At 38.7% G+C, this 20,473-nt stretch overlaps 1 protein-coding gene across 3 annotated transcripts in view; it reads left to right on the plus strand.

Annotated features, from left to right (window-relative positions):
- swt1 (SWT1 RNA endoribonuclease homolog) overlaps positions 1-16,646 on the plus strand; it is a 42,343-nt gene extending 25,697 nt beyond the window's left edge. For all 3 annotated transcript variants that reach the window (XM_036140933.1, XM_036140934.1, XM_036140935.1), the window contains exon 17: positions 14,517-16,646. In XM_036140933.1, the coding sequence (XP_035996826.1) occupies positions 14,517-14,622 (106 nt within the window). In that variant the 3' untranslated portion in view covers positions 14,623-16,646. The remainder of the gene's footprint in view (positions 1-14,516) is intronic.
- The last annotated feature ends 3,827 nt before the right edge of the window (positions 16,647-20,473 follow it).

The raw sequence follows: 20,473 nt of genomic DNA on the forward strand, positions 1-20,473 counted from the left end.
AAATCCAATTTACCAGGCTCTGCCAAACATAAAGTTACCATCAGTTTTTATGGGTACAATGCACGTTGATTGCCATCTTGGTTGGGAAGCTTTTTCCCCACCGTGACTATTAAGTTGTAAAATGTGCTAAAGGTTTTATATAAGTTTACTATCCACCTTATCTGAGATTCCCACTACTGTTTCAGTGCTAAATATTAATAAATGAAACTGATTGAATTGTTTGTGGTGGGATTAGGTTTTTATTTATAGCCTATATTGTGACATTGTTAAGCTTGGACCATACAGCTTTTGGTTCAGTTTTGACTGGTATTAAATTTCTCCACTGAAAGCTGCCAGACTGGCTCAAGGTAGCAAATCTCAGTGCTGTTTATCTAATTGTAAGGGACAGGTAGAGTTATCTTGTTAGTGTGTCTTGGTGGTAAAACTGTTTGAAATGGAAAATGATTTGTGCCATTAAGGAGGTTCAGCTGTTCAGTTGTGTTAGTCTGTTTTTAGAAACGCTATTTAGATGGCATTGGGTGGATTTACATGAAGCTAGATGAAGGTTAATCTGACTTCTGGTGATCTATTTCTGTGTTGATATTTCCACATTTTGAATAGTTTTGAAATGTATTTTAATATCCTGGCCCAGGCTAGCAGATTTTTATTTAACATCTTGTATTTCAAAACGTTCATGAAGCACTGTAACAAGCTTCCTGGGACCTTTGGAAGAAATGCGGACCCACAACATCACAACACATTACATTTGTTACCACTAGGCTCTCCATCTTAGTTTCAGCTGGTTAAAGCGATGTTTGAAAAACTCCACATGTTTAATGTTTGATGGTAGAAGAGGAAAGGCTTTTTCCAGGAAGACCTCCTAACAATTGATTGCCATTTATATAAAGGTATAATCTTTGTTCTGAAGCTTTGGTGACTCTAAAAATGCCATTTCCCCCATGCAGTTCTCTAATAGAATCGTCCTCCACACTGAGTTTTCTCCAGATAAACTTTGTTTCTACTCCAGCCCTGTTTTTCACAGTTCTAGTTGATTTTTAATCATCACTCTGGCTGTAGATATATATGTACAGGTTTAGATGAGTAGCTATTTTCTTGGAGTTATTTACTCAGTTAAGAAGAACAAAACACATCTGTCTTACTTCAGTGGTATGTTCACTTGTCTTTCTCTTTTTGAACAGTGGCCTTTGTGTCCTGACATATTCTTATACACTTGAAAACAGAAAGTCATGGATTACTAAAAAAAATCTTAGAGATGTTCTGATCAGTTGTATATAAATTTAAAAATGCTTTATCTACATTTATTCTACAGTAATAGTAAAGGCACTTATAAGTGTACACTGCTGATTTTATTTATACAAAAGTCTTGCTGTGGGGGTTTTACCCTCAAAATAAATGATGTCAAATTAAAGATTATTAAAAGTAAGTTTAAGGCTTTTTACAGTTTTTTATTTTTTATTTTATTTAACCTTTATTTGACCAGGAAACAAAATCCCATTAAGATTAAAAACCTCTTTTTCAAGGGAGTCCTGGGCAAGAGGCAGCAAAGTTACATATTGAACAGAGATACATTCAATTAAATGACAGGTACATAAAAAACATATCAAGCAAAACAATTACAGATAACTGAGGCCGTTTCAAATGCTTTCACTTTCAACTTAAAAGCATTTAAGGATAAAAACTCAGTCAACTTCCAGCCTCTTTGTAAAAAAAATTCCACTCACAAGGAGCTGCGTAGCTAAAGGCTTTCTGCCTGAGAGTACAGGTGTGATCAACCTTAATGAAGCATGGTAAACAGAGCCCAACATTTGAACCACAGTTTTATCTGCGGTGCCAGTAATTGCTGAGGGCGCAGGAGTCTGGTAGTGTAGTCTTTTTAAATAGCCATTCGTCACTCGTCCAATATTTGGTTTCCAGATACTGTAAAATGTCTCCAGTTGTTTTCAAGTAATGTGTTCCCACTTTTTGATGCTGCTGAAATAGAGCAAAAAGCCCCAAAGGGGGCGCAGTGTCCCGTGTCTTATTTAGGCTCATGCCTGAGCCTGGAAAAATGCAGAGGGCTGCGTCAGGAATGGTGAGTCAATAGTGATGAAGATGTTGAGGTTCGCTTTGGGAGTGACGAGGATGGATAGGATCAGGAATGAGAGCATCGGGGGGACAGATCATGTTGTTAGACAAAGCCAGAGAGGCCAGACTGAGATGGTTTGGACATGTGCAGAGGAGGGATAGTGAGGACATGGGTAGAAGGATGTTCAGGCTGGATCTGCCAGGCAGGAGGCCTAGAGGAAGACCTAAGAGGAGATTTATGGATGGAGGGAAAGAGGAGACGAAGATGGTTGGTGCGAGACATGAAGTTGCAAAATATAGAGTTAGATGGAGACAACTGACTTGCTGTGGCGACCCCTGAAAGAGCAAAGAAGACAGAAAGAAGGGGAACATATTGTGAAATGAACTTGCAATGTAAGTGAAACAGGCAAGCCTTGAAATGCAAAAAACAAATCTCAGCAGATATGGCGGGAATTTTAAGTGAGTTTTACATTAAAAAATGCTGAGGTCTGGTCATGAAATGTCCTTATTTTTACAAAACCAACCGTCTTCGACCATCTCTGGATCTGTTAATTACTGTTTAGTGGTACATGTTAGAGGATGATTAGGTCTGCTGAAGAGATAACATTTTTGTTTAAAATTGCTTTCCATGCAATAAGTAATACCAATGATTTACGAGTGCGAAGATAACAAACCTATCATAACCGCAGGATTATAGTTCACAGCTCCTAGGAATTTCATTTTACACACCCAGCCTTGGTATAGCGGCAAACCACCGCACTCCTAAAGAAACACCTGCCTCTCAGCGCATTGCAATGTTTATGCCAGCAGGTAAAACTGAGCTGCTGCCATAGCAACAAGCCACAGGTCTTAGTCCTAAACTGATTATTTGTTATTATGCGTCATTTCGTATTGCGACGGCATGAAACGTGTGCTGACGGTTTTGTAACCCCAGCATATAAAACACAGACTATAAGTGGGTGTTATTTTTTTAAATCATAGAATAGAATGATACTTTATTTGTTCCCCACACAGAGGGAACATTTCCTGTGAACATCAGCAAATGGGATAGGCCTGAACCATACTGCCTTTCTCTGGTCACATCGGGTACCTTCCTGTTTTATGTGTGCGCGTAAATTAAAACAGCAGAAGGCTGGAAATCATTACCTGAAAACAGTGAAAACAAAAATGGCTGATATAGGTGAGATGAGTGAGGTAGCATATAGCCAGCAGTGTACACCTGCTTAAAGTTGGAGAAATATGTCGTCTGAAAGAGATGAACAAATAAAGTTAGCACACCATATTCCTATTGGAATAAAATGTGTCCTTACATATTTAGATTTTTGTGTTTAGCATAATAGGCAACATCCAAGATTACAGTAATCTGTGCAAAGACCAGCTGTTAAATGTGACCCTTTTTTTTTTGTAGTCATTATCTATTTGGTATGTTGGTAGCTGTGCTGATTTAACAGCCTAGCAGCTGCTGGAACAACAATATTTGGGCACAATTGTAATAACCTTTTTCTCACATTGGTTTGGTCCTAAGATTTCTGGTGAGAATGACTGTTATGTCATTAATGCCACTTACAGCAGAACGGCTTCACATTGTTGGAGTGATAAAACAGTTCAGGTAGTGAATAGTTGTGTTTACTCATGGTGATGAGTGCTACATCTGCTGCGTCACCTTGACACGGAGCTTTCCAGGCATTTATCAGTCACCTAATACCAGCTCCTGTTACCAGCAGCTCGCCGCTGACGGACGCAGCTAAGCCGGCTGTGTTGTGATGGTAAATGTTTTATCCGCGACATCCCCCCAGTGAAGTGATCTGGGCCTTTACTTAGTGAGCACATTACAGGCGGCGTTGAATATTTGATGTGTGCGCTCAAAGCATGATGTCATTAGTTACGTAAGGCCTGAACGAGGCTTTCCAGTCGCGTGTTCGTGTCGTTGGAACAGGAGGCTCAAAAGGCTGATAAGATTCTGCTGCGTCGGGTTATAAAAACGCGTTCTGCTTCTAGATAGCCAAAAATAATAGAGTGAGATCTTTGGTTTAACTCCTTGGAAAAGTCTCATATGGAAGGATGTGTCTTTTGTTTTTGACATTAAGCAGAATCTGAAAATATTTGGAAACACACTGCAAAAACGGATCTAAAAACAAGTAAAATGTTCTTAAAGCTAGTCTATTCGTCCTTGATTTGAGCCAGTAAATAAGATTATCTGCCAATGGAATGAGTATCTTTGCCCCTAAAATAAGATAATTAGACATCCTGAACTTGAAATAAGATGATGGAGATGAATTGTTCCAATTTTAAGTGGAAAAATCTTATTCTGCTCAAATCAAGGACAAATACACTCATTTAAAGAAAATTTTACTTATTTTTAGTTCTGTTTTTGCAGTGCACTTCATGGCTGGAAATACTTTGATTTTTATGTTTGCAGAAGCTTTTTTCTGAGGCTTTAAGCAGTGAAAAGGGTTAACTTGCATGTTTTTGCGATGTTTACTGACTTCTACTACTAAAACCACATTCTAGGACAGGAGATATTTAAAAATATACATGACCAACCCTCCATTAAAACGTCTTCAGTGGTGTTTTTTTTTTCCTGTTAAAAGTCTGTTGAAGGGATTTTCTTGAGCTTGCTTTAAAAAAAAAATCTGTTTCTGAGCGTTGTTAATGTGGAGCTGCTATCAGACACTTGCTTATCCGTCGATATGTTCACATGTGGATGGCTAATGGCTTTTAATGCGGCACAGCTTAGCTGCTGAGTAACTCTTCTGATAAACCCAAATGAGTCATTTTCCAAGCAGCACTAATCTCTCACGTTCTTTGTAGTGTGGATGCATGCTGGAATGTGTTAGAGCTGCTTGTCATGCCCTGCAGTATCAGAGGTGCCGTGCAACTGTGTTCACTTTGTGACGTTGCACACACACAAACTTCCATGTATTTTATTGGAATCTTATGTGACAGAAAAGCACAGAGTAGTGCATAAATACAAAGTGGAAGGGATATGATTCATGGTTTTTTACAACAACAAAAAAAAACAGTGTTATATGTATTTAGCCCCCTTTATTCTAATATGCCTAAATGAAATGGAGTGCTTCCATTTGCTTTGAAAATGGATTTAATTAGTGAATACAGTCTTTCTTTAAATATTTAGGAATATAAATTCAGCTGTTCTGGAAAAGTTTGTTAGAGAATGTAAGTAAACTGCATCCTGAAGACCAAGAAACAGCAGAGAGGTCATGGAAATAGCTGAAAAGTTTAAACTTGGATTAGGTTCTAACAATATCCCTAATCCATCATTTAAAAATGCAAAGAGTATGCCGTTTTTCTCTGATGACAACACATTTCCCCAGAGACAGCCCAAGTTACCCCAGATGTTCGAATAAGAAAATCTATGACAACAACCACCAATCATTTTGGAAACATCCCGGGAGCTTAATCTCAACATGCTTCACCCAACGTAGAACAGCCTAAATGTTGGTTGAAATGTAGAGGCCGCAAAACGAGCAGAAAGAAAGTAGTATTAATATACTGCTCAAAAATAAATAAAGGGAACACTTAAAACAGGGTTTCCGCGGGGCATTAAAAATCAATAAAAGTCATTAAATGAATTTTTTTTAAATTAAGGCCTTAATTAGCATTGAAAGTCATTATATGTGATTATCTGTAGCATTAAAAATGCATTAATTAAAAAAAAAAAAAAAGTTCATAAAAACAGTTTCGTCAGATATATTATATCACATATAACTGATTCCGCGTGTTTGCACGGAATTGCTTCCGGTTGATCGTAAAGCCGTATGTCTTTACAATGTTCGGAAAAGGAGCTTGAGGCGAAGAAAGAGCTAGAGAATGGGAAAAATGCAAATTTCAACAAAAGTGGATAGAAAACGAGGAATTGGGGACATGGCTGCAGCCTGTCGACGGTAAAGATGACGAAGGATTTTGCCGTGTTTGTAAAAATAATAATAATAACTAAGCTTTGCACAATGGGTGTCAATGCTTCACAATTTCACATGAAGTCGGACAGTGTAGTCCAGGGTGTACGCGGGTATACGTCGTATAAGTGGGTACACGCCGTATCCCCACTTATTTTTCAGTCAGAATTACATATACCCACTTCTGGAGCGATATTTGTGTCTTTTGTTTGAGCACGCAGTGAGACAGGTATTCAACGTTTAAACATCACGCGCGTGCTCAAACCCACTGTCCTCGCCCTCGGTTTCGTGTCTGCCCGTGACCTGCTACTTCCACGCTCAACACCAGCTGTGCACTCGCTGGATTCTGTCCGTGCACTCGTGATTTCAAAAACTGTCCACCTCACCAGCCAATCACAGACAGGTTTCTTTCCATCCAATCAGAGTATGGCTTGCAAATACTGCATTCAGATGGATTAAATCAAAATGCTGCAGCTTTGGCAGAAATTACTAAACATAACGGTGGGATTGAAGAAAAAACAACAACCAATAAACGGTTTAATTTGGAAACATCTGTAACAGATATATTCGCCTGGGTAGTATATTAATTAATTTCCTAAACAGGAAACCGGTAAACCCTTCTAACTATGTAAGGCTTCCCTATTATGCGTCATGTTTAATTTAACCAGCATTTTAAGAGAGCTCTACCAAGATAAGTATTTTCTTTAGATGACCAGTGAAAAGGTTAAATCCTGTTGGAGGTTAGATATTGTCCCAGCCCCTACTAGCATTGCTTCTGTTTTAGATAGATTTTAGGCTGAAGTATGTCTAAAATTCTACAAGTGGTCGAACAGATGCGAAATTGAGCTATCTGTTTCAGTCAAGTACAGTAAGACATCATCTGCATATAATGAAATTTCATGCTCTTTACCTTCACTGACAAATCCTTTAATGTACGGGGAAGTTTTATTGAGTTCTGCCAAAGGTTAATTAGCTAATACAGACAGGAGTGGGCTCAATGGACACCCCTGACATGTATCTCATTCTAGAAGGAATATATCAGAACAAAATGAGTTAGTAATAACAGCTGCTTTAGGCGAGGAATACAATAATTGCACCATGTCTATAACGTTACTGCCTATTTGATGAAAGAGGTAAGACCAAATCGACGGTGTCAAATGTTTTCAAAGAGTCCACTTGTCCCTTTATGTTCTTATGACAGGCTTGCTGAAGGATATTCTGAAATGAACTGCGCCCTTTTGTGAATGCTGTTTGATCAGGTGTAACTAGTTATGTCATGAGAGCTTCAAGCCTGAGGCTAAAACTTTTGCTAGTATTTGTGCATCAACATTTTTGAGAGATATTGGTCCATAGGCTACTGGGTTCTCGGAGTCCTTGTTTTTTTTCCGGATTAGACATATGCTTGCCTGTGTCATTGTAGGTGGTGAGCTGTGATAAAGCTGTATTTATGTGCTTTTACATGTTGTGAACAATTTCCTGCTTAAAGGGTTTAAGGAGGAAATTGGGTTAGGTGCACAGGCATTCATCACGGTTATCTGTGTGCCATAAATAGTGCATTGCTGTATGACATATCTGCCTTCAGGGTCCTGATTACATGTACCCAGGATAAGGGGGGGTGGGGGGGGGGTCTATGTATCAGGACGGCAACACCTCTGCTATTTGAGGAGAATAAGGAATAGTATGTCTGTCCTACCAGGTCTTCTTTAAGTTTAAATGCTCCTTGTCCACAAAGTCTGTTTGCTGCAAAAAGGCTACATGCACTTTTTATTTTTTGAGAATGCTACATTTTTAAAAAAAAATTAAGATGATGGATACCCTTCAAATTGAATGTCTAAAATGTAATATAAATAACACCAGACATCTGCTTGAATTGTTTTTGGTTTTTGCTCAAACATTTCAGCTCTGGCGGAAATGTTTTCTGGACCGTTGGTGAAAAAACTTTTAAGAAGCGTATTCGACTCCCGGACATTAAAATCTCTCCCAGGTTGTGAGAACCACAGCTGATCATCTCTCCGCATGATCAGCTGTTTATCCGGGTAGTTATGTAGATGAATGTAGATCACTCTCCCTCCATCAGCACCAAATCAGGGTTGAGCTGAGATGCCGTGTCACCTATTCACTTTGATCCAATCATTCTCCACTGTCAAGTGAAGTTTGGTAGCCATGTCTCGAAGAAGTCTTTGACGTTGTCCCCCTCCGTGTGTTCTGGTAGAGTAATAATCTTTATGTTGTTGCGTCGGGGCTTGTTCTCCTGATCCTCCAGCTGGGTAATGGCTTCCCCCAGCTGTGCTACCACCTAATAACTGGGTGGTTAGTAATAGTAATTCTTTGCGCTTCGACTAGGGCTGAACAATTAATCGCATTTTCAATATTATCGCGATTTTAAAAAACTCAATTTCCAAATCGCAGAGGTCTGCAATTTTTGGCTATGTAACAATTAGTGAATAAGACGCGTCCTTTAGTATAAGTAAAATGTTTGAAGTGGGTTTGCCTCCACATGGAAGCGAAGACAGTTGCAGCAGTGAGATATTCTAATTTTATTACTTGTTTTAGAGTTTGTATAATCATACATAGCATTAAGTTCTGGTCAATCAGTTTAATACATAGACTTGCTTGTTGGTTGGGCTTTATGTTCAACAAGGATTGGTCAATTAAAAACTGTTCTCTTGAATAATACTCTGATCAATAGAAATATTAAATGTACTTGTTTTAAATAGTCCTTGTTTACAAACATCTTTATTTAGAGGCCATTATTGTTGCTTGTGGTTAATGCATAGAAAAGTCAAAATTGCAATTTTGGTTGAAATATATTGTAGGCAGAACTCAATCATTTCTGCTCTGAGTTTAGATGCTGTGGGTCTTTTAGCAACTAATCCGCATGGCGAGGAAACAAATTGATTTTTTGTGTGAAAAAAATTGCAGTAAATCGCAATATTAAGAAAAAAAAAATCGCAATTAGATTATTTTCCTAAATCGTTCATGCCAAGCTTCGACCATTCTTTTTTTCTAAAACTCACTGATTTTATGATCTGATCCAGTTTAGCATTCATGTTTGTGCTAAGTTTAGCAAAGACCTCCTCACTTATTTTCGTCGCTATGTTGTCAATATTGTCTCTTTTCGCTGAGTCTGAGTCTTTGTTTCCGTCTATGAGCTTCGAGAATTGGGACACAGAACTAGTGTTTTGCCAGGCGTCGTCACCCAAATATTTTGCAAAGACATTAAACTCTGGATTTGATCATTTCTGCCGAGTTTAAGTGTCTCTGAGATATACTTTCCTCACATCATGTGACGCTCCCCGTTTTCTAATAATAATTTTAAAAAATGCAAACCATGTATAATTTTTCTTCCACTGAACAATTATGCACTACTTTGTGTTAGTTTATCTCAACAAATTTGAAATAAAATAAACTGACGTTTGTGGCTGTAGTGGAGTGAATACTTTTGGAAAGCGTTCATTCAGCCTTAAACCAGAGATGTTATATAAATCAAGGTTGTCACGTGTAGTTTTTTATCTCCGTTAGCATCATTTTAAGTTAATATTTAGTGGAAAAACTTTTAACTGTTTCTGAAAGAATGACCACAGGAAAGCGCTCCTCGGCTCTGCTCAATTTAACAAGCCAACAGGGAGCTGAACATTGTTCAGCAGGAGACAGCCTAAGGCTTCACGTTGCTTAATTTTGTGCTCAGTGTGTTTAATGATACAGCAAAGAGAAAAGGGTGCATTTAAACAGACAGCTCAGTCTCGCTGTGTGGTATTCACCAAGCTTGTCTTGTAATGCGACATTACATTCCGAGGTAATTCTTTCACTGCTTTCCAGTTTCACACACGTATGATTTAGTGTACTGTGTGAGGTAAATAAACGGCAGCTGAAACCTTTTCAATGATTTCCATAAATGCAAATGTTTTGTAAGGTGGATTGAAAAGCTGAGTCACTCTGATAGGTCTGCTTTTTATTTTTTTTTATGTCGTTTTCTTGAGCTCTTACAAATAGAGAAAACTAACCTTTTAAGATGTTTTGGCTTGCAGAGTTTAATTTTAATTACATTGACAAAGAATATAACATGAAAATAATTTAAAAAAAACCCTCAACAATTAAACTATGACTGCCATTATATGGTTAGTACTATTTTTTGGAAAGTGATGGATTTCTGCACAGTGGTTTTCAGATTTTCTATGATTCTTTTAAAAGTAAGCTGTGGACAGGTGTTCTGTAAATTGTGAATTAAAGGCATACTATGCAACATTTTTCAGTTAATTAATGTGTTCCACACCGTTTTGGATGATTAAATGAGTCATTTCAGGTCGAACAAAGGTTTTCTCGGCCGCCCTGGTGGTCTGTAGGGGAAATACCGCACTTGCAATAGCGTACCGCGCACGTGACGTCACCGACTCAAGAGCAACGCCCCTTTTGCCGCTTAGGTAGGGCACACAGGTAGAGAACGCCCGTAGCAACCAGCTATTACACGCACAACAGAACCAGCGATATGACCGACTTTGCAGCCATTAAACTTTCCCAAGACGATGTTCCAGGCGCACGGATTACTGGTCGCACTGTCGAAGAACACACCAACCTTCAGCTCAAACGATGGCTTGAGTGTCGAGGGCTTAAAAAGACTGGAAAACGGGCCGAGTTGATGAACGGTAAGCTTTGTTTTTTTTCCTGCGCGGCGGTCATGGCGTCATCGGCTGTTTTTTTGTTTGTAATCACCGTCCAGGGATCGGAATATGTTTAATGTTTGTCTTATTTGAAATGTTTTTGAGTAAGCTAGCAGGGTATCAAGTTAGCGCGTGCTACCATGATAGCCTATATGCTATCATGGTAGCAGGCACTTCATTATTAACATGTCAGCCACCAAAATACTCTTACCTTGACTTGATGTCGCTGGAATTGGGTCAGGATGTTCTTCGGTTGGGCCCTTTCCTCCAACAAAATGCTTGCTACATATGTACGTGAATTTGGTAACTTTTTCCGGGTTGAACTGTTGTGTAGGCCGACCGCCCCGGTGTTCCAAGCGTACACATTTCTCCTTGGCAGTCTTGAAGAAAACATCCTTCATATGCGGCCGATCAGCGTACCTTGAGTCGCTGTTGCACGTTCCATAGCAACAATGTTTAAAAACCATGGTCTTAGATTTGGAAAAAGCAGTCGTTTACCGAGTAAAACCAAGGGTAACGCACGTCTCTTTTACAGCGAAACAGCGGCGGACAATGCAAGCTTGTCCTACTGCGTACCACATGATGTGACGTCATCGTGACGTTACGTTTCTAAAAATAGCTCGCTCGCGGTACGCCATTGCAGGAGCCCTCGGCCCGCACCCACAGGCTCAGTGCAAGACCAAGATAGCGCTGCGGGAAGCTTGATGTTCATACTTTCACTGTGTTAGTCATTGTTTGTACTGCCGTTTTTTCGACTTTTCGTTGCGTTCGCCTGTCTGCTAAGCTCAAAACAACCGCGCCTGGCTTGACGGAGAAACCAGGAGAACAGCTGAGCATCTTTACGACAGTGCACTTTTACTTTCGCCCTCTGGGGGGAGCCTCGCTGGAAAATCAACCCCGGTTGCATAGTATACCTTTAAGTGAGAAACTGTTGAAAGACTAAAAGACCTGATTTGCTACCTCCAAAAGGAATAACTGCATATTCCTGTCCACTTTAATACTGTGTATTTGTTACCTGTCGAGCATTCGCTGGGTGGTATCGAACACATGCATGAACCAAATTATCCACCCTTTATTTATATGCTGTTGATCTGGTTCAGTGACCTTGGTGTCGCTCTTAAAGTCACCTCTCTGTCACCGAAACATCACTGGGAGGTTGTAAAGTTGAGGAAGTGCACATATTGACAAGTCTTTCTCTCACCCCTATGGCTAAAAAAAAGGCCCTAATTGCTCAACCGGCTGAGCTGGTGCAGACCAACACATCCTGAGTAGTACTGCCTAAACATGGCAAGAGTAAACAGTGGTTCTCACAACCTGCCATTTTCACAGGTTAAAGCAAACGCACAGATGTACGCCTGCTTAAAGAGGGGGAGGTGGACAGATGGATGAAAGCAGGGGGAAAACAGTGAGGTCAAAAGCCAGAAAGTTCTTCCCCACTGCCCTCCCTCCCTCGTGGCTGCAGTTACGCAATGTTCTGATGGAAATAAAGCAGAGGAGGAGACAAACAAGCAACAAGCTCCCTCAGTGTCTCGCTGCCAAGCAGCCGTTGTCACGACTGTAGGGTTCAGGGATTTTTCTTTTCTTTTTTGGTTTTGTTTGTTTTGTGAGGAATCTGAAGCGGCCCAGAATCACGTGGTGCTGTAACCGGAAAATGGTGTTCAGTTTAAGGGAAACGTGGCTAAATGGTTGCCAACTGAAGCCGTGGATCACTTAGCTGTTCTTTCATTTGCATGTTGTGTTGAATTAAATCAGAAATGTCTGACTTATTAGTACTGGAATGATTAATCCTACATTTATAGGTGAAACTCAGTAAATCACAATATCTATAATTTAAAAGGTGAAACACATTGATTCATTAAACACAGAGTTATATATTTCAGGCATTTACATTTGGCTTTTTAAAACAGAAATCTTGTGGACATATTATGATTGACGGTTGTTTTTTCAGACAGTTGTTGACACACGCCAGAAGGAGGTTAAGCCATAAAAGGTCATTGCTAAAAAGAAATGCTGGCTGTTCAGAGAGATGCGTTCCAAGCTCCTCAATGGGAAAGTTGAGTGGAAGGAAAAATGTGAAAGTAACTGTGAAAGACCAATGCCTTGAGAGGTTTGAGGGAAAAAAAGGTTTTAAAAAGTTTGTTGGTCACATGGTAGGACTGTGACTGGTGGCAGTACTTCAAAAGGCACAGCGCACAGACATATCCAGGACATGGGGGAAAACATTTATTTCTTTACCTGTGCTAAAGAGAAAGACGGCACTGTTGCTCAGTGGTTCAAAGTCCTATTTTCAGATAAAATTATATTTTGCACTTTATTTAGAAATCCAGGGTCTGAAGAAGTGGAGAGGCACAGAATCCAAACAACTTGAGGTTACCGTGAGAACTGATCTATATCGCCTCTGTTTAATTAATGTCTAAAAAGTTTATCTTTTTTTATGGAACATGTCACGCTATCCTGATGTATTTAGATATACCTTTATGGTTCTACAGTTAGGATTACACTCTGGTTAAACAGAGAGAAGGCCCCAACTTAGGATAAAAAGGTTCTTTATAAAAAAAAACAGTCAAGTTTACAGTGTAGAGCCCAATATAATCCATGAACAACAGGGATTTCAACAAGGAGCTAAAAAGATTTGTCCAACACACACCACAAAGTTCATCTTAAAGACTGTTGCTAAAGTGGTATTAATTACTAACTTATTAAAAATCTACTTATTTAGCCTTTAACTGTGTTTTGTTGTTTACATGGAGGTTCTAGGTATGCAGAAATGTTGAATGTAGTCTCTCCAGTTGCATTTTAGATTTCTTTATATTCTTTTTGGGTCACATTTTTCGAGCTGTTCAGTTCTCTCTGTTTTCTGTTACTTTTTTTGAACAATAACGTCACACTATTTGCTGCAGAGCTGCTAAACAAGGTCACGGACCTCCAGGTTACCCAGTCACGCGAATCCGCCATTTTTATCTCTCGGAGTGTTTTTGTAGTCCAAGCTGAAGGGTGGCGAAGCTAAAAGTAGAAAAGTTCATCACACCGTCCCCTAGCATACTCCAAAAATGGCCGAACGAGGTGGAGTGGAGCGCCCTGCGACCTGGAGGTGGGCGAGGTGTGAATGTCTCCTTTAGATTTAAAGAGACAGCACCAAAATACCTTAGAACAGGGGAAAAAGAGGGGAACATGGGGGTAAATTAAAGAGGCATTCAGACCAAAGCATTGCACTTCCACTTTGTATAGACCGCAAATGAATCATTTTAATGTGAAACGGAAGAACTTAAAAGCATATGTCCCTTTTAAAATCTGTTCATAACATTAAAAAGAAAAAATAGTCTCCTATTCAAGCATTTTAATTCTGATTGAACAACGTCCTCTTTAATGTGAGCGTCCTTTCATCCAAATTAGAGGAAAACTTCAGCATTGACAGAATTATAAATGTTTCTGCAGCAAAAGTAGCTGGAATGTTGTCGGAGAAAAGCTGCTGTATGAACATATGTGGGTTACCACAAAACTCCAATGTTTTCCAACCATATGGTGAAAAAGGTCTGCAGTTAATTTCAAGCATTTGGTTGAAAAAAATCGAATTGCGAGTGAAACGTGCAAGCCTTAGCGTCAAAAAATTAAAACAGATAACTGGAATGTTTTAAGATGTTTTCGCTGAGAAATAAAGTGCAGCGGTCAGATCATAAGGCCCTGACTTGAGCCCAAAACAACAACAACAACAAAACACAAACAGCATGAAAGCAAATACCAATTCCCAGTAAGAAACTTAGTTTTACGACCTTAGAGAATCAAAGGAACAAATGTGGTTTTGCAAAAACGTTCATTTATATCATCAATCCATTTCTTTTGTTTTCTGCACTGCAAACATCTTTCCGTCTGTTCCCAGGGAGAAGCTCGCAGTTGGAGGGAACCAGTTATTGGAGCTAAAAAAGGCCTTGGATGGTTGTGTTCAGACCACAGGCCAGAACTTCGCCTTCACCACACCATGCTGATGAAACTCAGGGTCCCATTAACTAACACCAACCACCCAGATGCCTGAAATAACCAACCTGTTCCTTGAATTAAAAGCTGTTAGTTCATGGCATGTCTGTTCCGGGGCATTCTTGCACGATTTGTTCATTTCTAAACATGTAACACAAAATGTAACACACTGTTTTCTGAGTTAATGATTATCTAGTAAGTTGAAAGTCTTTTTATTCTGGACTACTATTATGTTGTTCCCCAGTATTTAGCAAATCATTTGCAAATTTTTTATATTTTTTCTAGTATCGTATCACAGGTCAAATGTTTTTTGTTTGTTTTTTGGTTTTCAGAGGCCTTTCATGTTTCATGTAAAATATGAAGTTTTAGCTCTCAGGTATACAATTCATGCTGTTCTCGGACCAGACGAATGTGTAAAGAAGCCGCGTTGTGAAGATTTTTTTTATTTAGCTTTACAAGTGTTTTTTGAATATTTTTATACTGTATTTATGGCTGGGCCTTGTTTAAAATTAAACTATGTTGACACTTGTTTTATTCAAGTGTCGCTCTGTTTCTTAAAAGAGAAAAGGGGAACTTGTAATAAAACCTTCCTTCAAAGCAACACTAAGAGCCATAGGTAAACTATGCTGGACCTCTAACATTTACAGTGCATTGCAAAAGAGCTATATTTTTTTTCCTGTTACAGCCACAAATATAATTTTCATTGTTGTAGCTCGTGATCTGAATGGGAAGGAAATTTTAACAAGCAAAACTTCGAGATGTGGCGTTTGCGTTTACACAGTGTCTTCAGTCAGAGGCCACTCCAGAGCCGCTGTAAGACAGACCCCTACAGGAGATCCTTCTGACCTGCAGCTATTACCATCTACAACTCGTTGAAGAAACCCTTGTCACATAAGTTACACCAGCATTTAATTACCCTTTGGCATTAATAAAATAGTTTAACTGAATTCAATTTAGCCCCCTAAGTTTGTTCATATTATATAAATTATATAAGAACTTATATAATGAATACATTTGCACAACGCACTTTTCAGTTTTTGTATTTGCAATCATGTATAATTTTCTTTCCACTTCACAGTTGTACACCACTCTGTGTTGGTCTTTCACGTAAGATTCCATTGAAATATATTTGTGGTTGTAATGTAAAAAAATGTAGAAATGTTCAAGAGGTACGAATACTTTTGCACGCCACTGTAGTTTCAACGAAGTGCTACTTCCCACCTTTGTGATAGTCGTTTGGTGAGCTGCGTTTTTTTTTTTAATTTTCAGTCGGTTATTTCTTCAGACTCCATAAGATACGGTCCTAACCTCGTTGTTTATGGCCTTCATCATGATTTTTTTTCCCCCTCACCAAATTACTGCCCGGCACCTTCATCAAAGGTGTGGAATTTAAAGTTGCGTAAAGAATTGAAATAATATATTTCGGTTTGCGGGCTACACTTGGAAGCAATTGTTTTCCCTCGCAGCAAGAAGGTCCAAGTTTGCTTGTGGGTTCCTCCCACTGCCCAAAAACAAGACCGTTAATTGCTTCTTCTAAATTGTCCTCAAGTATGAACGTGTGCGTGTATAGTTGATTGCCCTTCAAGGATGGGCGGGTGTAGACGATGGATAGATGGAAGACTAATGGTCTTAAACTCTTGATTAGCTGACAAACAGCATAATTGAGATAAAAATGAAGGAAAAACTAATTATTCAGATTATCCAACAAACCGAAAGTTTAAACATAGACTTTTAGTTTAAAAAAAAATCACTGAAAAAATAAGAATGATTTGAAAAGGAGGGTAGGTGTGGTAAAATATTATTATTTTCTTTTTAAACTACTGTTGTTGCTTTTAAATGCCTGAAAACCAAAGATAAGCCCAGAACAAATACCTGGCTTGTTAGTTTGAAGACTGAAGTTACTGGTGTGTGATTGTGCCTTGAACAGAAGAGTTTACACCAACAACCAGCGCTGTGTTTCAAACTGGATTCATATTATTTTGTGTACAACCTTTTCTACTTGTAAATTAAACATTACACTGACATTTTGCACCCATATGTTTCCTGCTTTCTTGAGTACGGTTCAAGTTGAAGCTTTTATGTCTTTTCGTGCTCTGTCGGATTTCCTCTGCATGACCCGGTGTTGCTGCGCTCGTGAGATGACCAAACGGATTATATCCAGGTGACGTCAGCAGACAGGCTGAGATTACACCGGCTGTTACAATTAAGGCTTGCTGCACCAGCAGACGTCACAGACGGGGGCTAACATAGGACGGGGTTAGGGTTACAGATAAGGACAGCCAATGATGCCGAGTTGGACCCTGAACAGGCATAGTTCAGATTAAACTTTATTTTCCTCTATTGTGCAATTATGACTTGTTTGCTTCGCATTTAGCTCCTGAGTAAGCCGCACAGTGAAATGCACCTTGTTTGTTTTCAAATGCTTTTTTTTTTTGAGTGCGTTCAACTAAATCTATTTTAAAAGTGAATCCCATATCAAATTATTTATTGTTGATCTGCTGCCATATTTACAGATTGGAATATCATTTCAGTTCATAAAGCGAAACGCATACAGATATTGATTACACATATTTTTCAAACATTTATTTATGTTTCCTTAATTATGTTTTACAGACAAAATTCAGCTTCTCAGAAAACTAAAACAACACATAAGACCAAAATAAACTATTTTACATACAGAAGTGTTGTGTTTTGGTCCTAGCTTAAGAAGTTGGCTATTTATGGAGTGCTATATCCAAGCATAATCATAGGAAAGTTAAATGGAAGGACAACGTGGGGAAAAAAGGTGCACAAGCAACAAGGATAAAAGCAGCTTTGGGAGGATTGTGAAGCAAAGCCCATCCAAGAGTTTGGGACAATACAAGGTGTGGACTGTGCATTCCTTCATTTGAGGCACTCTGAACCAGAGATGACAGAAAAGATGGTCTGACTATCTAGTCTCAAACCAACTCGTCAACAAGATAATCTATCGAGCCTCTTTATAATCAACCTTCAAACATTCTTGATTTTCATCACTGTTTGTATTTAAATGTTTTCATTACCTATTTGGTATTATGTTAGGCAAACATATCAGCCAGAGCATCGTTAAGGTGTAAAGTTCATATACTACATTGCTTAACATTAATTTTCACAAGACATCTTTCTCCGATAAAGGACGGAAACTCTGTAATCTATTACCTGGTCATTTAAAATCCAGGTCTATGGAGATCTGGTTGGTTCAGCAACTAATGTGCACTCAGGTTTAGTTTTAAAGGCGGTTGCCTTTAAAACTAAAGTTTAACTCCTCCCGGCCAGTAGGGGGCGCACTCGCCCGCTCTCGTTCCAACTTTTAACTGCTCGCCAGCTGCCAGGTCCGTTAGCATTAGCATAATGGTTTAGCATTATCAAACATTTAACTCACCTGTCCAGAAGAAAAGCGACAACCTCGGCGTAGCTTCTGAGCCCCCTTTGTTCTTTAAGTCGGCACAAACACTCTTAAGCTTGACTGACGTTTTGCTTCTTTGTTGGTCTGCTTGAATCAGAGAAATGTAACGCAGAGAAGCCATTTCTGTTCGTTATCACGGAGCTACTCAGGTCTGGCAACACCTGAGCTCACGTGACTTCAACCTACTATACCTATTGGTGCAGAATCCTTTCGCGTCAACTTTGCCATCATAACCAGAAGTAAAAATTTATACATTTTGGACCCGTCAAATATTATTTAAAAAATATATATATTTATTATATGTATTTATTTATGCACTCTACAAATTCTGTGGATGCATTATTTTTGAAAATATAATTGTTTTGATCACAAAGTTATAAGCTATGACCTTTAAGTGTTTGGAAATCAAAAGGACTGTTGTGATCCAAGATCTTCAGTTCAGTTCAGTTCAGTTCAGTTTATTCGAACAACAAAACAATATAAAATGTGTAAATACAACACAACACAATGAATACATAAACCATAATAAATTTCTCTATCTTTTCAGATAGAGAAAGATTTACATTTCATTTTGGGAATCAAGCCACCAGAGGCTGAACGATGAGTGGAGATGATGTTGGGAACCATGTCATGAGTTTATACACCCCAGCCTTCTTGCTACGCCACATTGATGCAGCAATTCAAGTAAAAGGAGCCCCGACCAAGTGTTGAGAGACACTGGACACACTTTTTAGCAGGCCAACATTTGTGTATCAAAAATCCCTTTTTATCGGTCTTGACTGAACAATTTCAATTTGGGTTTTCATCAGCTGTAAACCTAAATTAACTAAATTAAAAGCTTAAAATATATCAGTGAGTAATGAATCAAACGTTTTGAAACAAATAATATAAGATTGGTCCCTACTTCTCCTGCACATGACACGTTTGCAGCCATCAGGTCCATCAGCAGATTATCTGAGACCAACTTGTGAATGAGAGCAGATGTCTGGGTTCAGTCTACTCAGATCAAATGCCTGAAACACCTCAACTGACCCCTTTTGACGAAGAGGAAGCTAATTTTGGCTGCTTAGATGGAGGATCTTATTTCAGTCGCAATCCACAACTCATGGCCATGGGCGAGGGCTGGAGCGTAGACAGACCAGTAAATCGAGAGCTTTGCTTTTTGGCACAGCTCTTTCTTCACCACAAGAGACTGGAGCGGTGCCCACATTACTGCAGATTTCACAACCCAGAGGGAATCTGGTCCCGTCTTCCTGTTTTTTTATTTTTATTCTTTGCTCGTTCAGTCTAATCTCCACTATAAGACGCTTAGTGGGACTGAAAATATCAAGGCTTACCGTGGTAGTCCATGAGGAAGACATAAATAGCAGCTAGAGGTCAGAAGGTAAAGGCCGTGACACGGTAATTTGAGGACTATAGGAGCATGCGTTAAAGGCTTAACCTGGAGCTAGTGAAATCACCCAATGGTAATTTAGTAATTAGTAATAGATTGATGATCTCATACTTTAGACCAATTTCCTAAACATTTTATCTAAGACTTCTATGCTGTTTCATACTCAAATTTCATATTCTCAGCATGTTATAGCCTATTTAAACTATATATATATATATATATATATATATATATATATATATATATATATATATATATATATATATATATATTAAAATTAACTATGAATTTATGGTGGAGAAGACAAAGGAATGAAGATGGACAACACTGTCCTTCCATTCAACTTTCCATTAATATGCTTGGATACAGCACTGTGCTAAATAACAGCTTTGAGACTAATAGTGCTTTATGGAAAAAGAATCGCATAATTTTTTTTTTTTTTTAAAAAGATCAAGTCAGCAAATGCAATATTTCTTCTGACCCAAGACCATTTAATGCCTGAAAGACCCTGAACAAAATCTATCAATTCTGTACTTTCATAAAGAGGGAACCAGTCCAGTGATGCAAGTTTTTTTATAGACATTGCCAACCTTTTACTAAATAGTTGGCATATTTAGCACTAGACTTTAAGGTTGTTAAAGTTCAGGTTTAGTCTGATCTTTAGTTGCATGATCTGTGGTTTAAATGAGTTTAGCCTCGCAGAGCTTAGTTGTGTGATGATTTCCAACCTTTAATTTTGGGAACAAATGTGCAGTCTTCTGGTTTTTGTGCATTAAGCTCAAAGACACCCCAACACCTCCACTCTGACATTTTGGAGACGCTGATCCAGTGACTATTACAAGTGTTGAGAAATAAGTTGTATGTCATTACCGGAGATATTATAAAGACATTTTAGTACTTCAAAATCTTAGCTAGGGGAATCATGTAATAAATGCTGGAATTTTCCCCAGTGTGGGACAATAAAAGGGTATTTATCGTAAATATTGAATAAAAGCTGTCCGAGAACAGCCTTGAGGAACTCCAACTGCAATCTCTCTAGTTCAGA

The sequence above is a fragment of the Fundulus heteroclitus genome, chromosome 9 (assembly GCF_011125445.2).
Source record: "Fundulus heteroclitus isolate FHET01 chromosome 9, MU-UCD_Fhet_4.1, whole genome shotgun sequence".
Taxonomy (NCBI): domain Eukaryota; kingdom Metazoa; phylum Chordata; class Actinopteri; order Cyprinodontiformes; family Fundulidae; genus Fundulus; species Fundulus heteroclitus.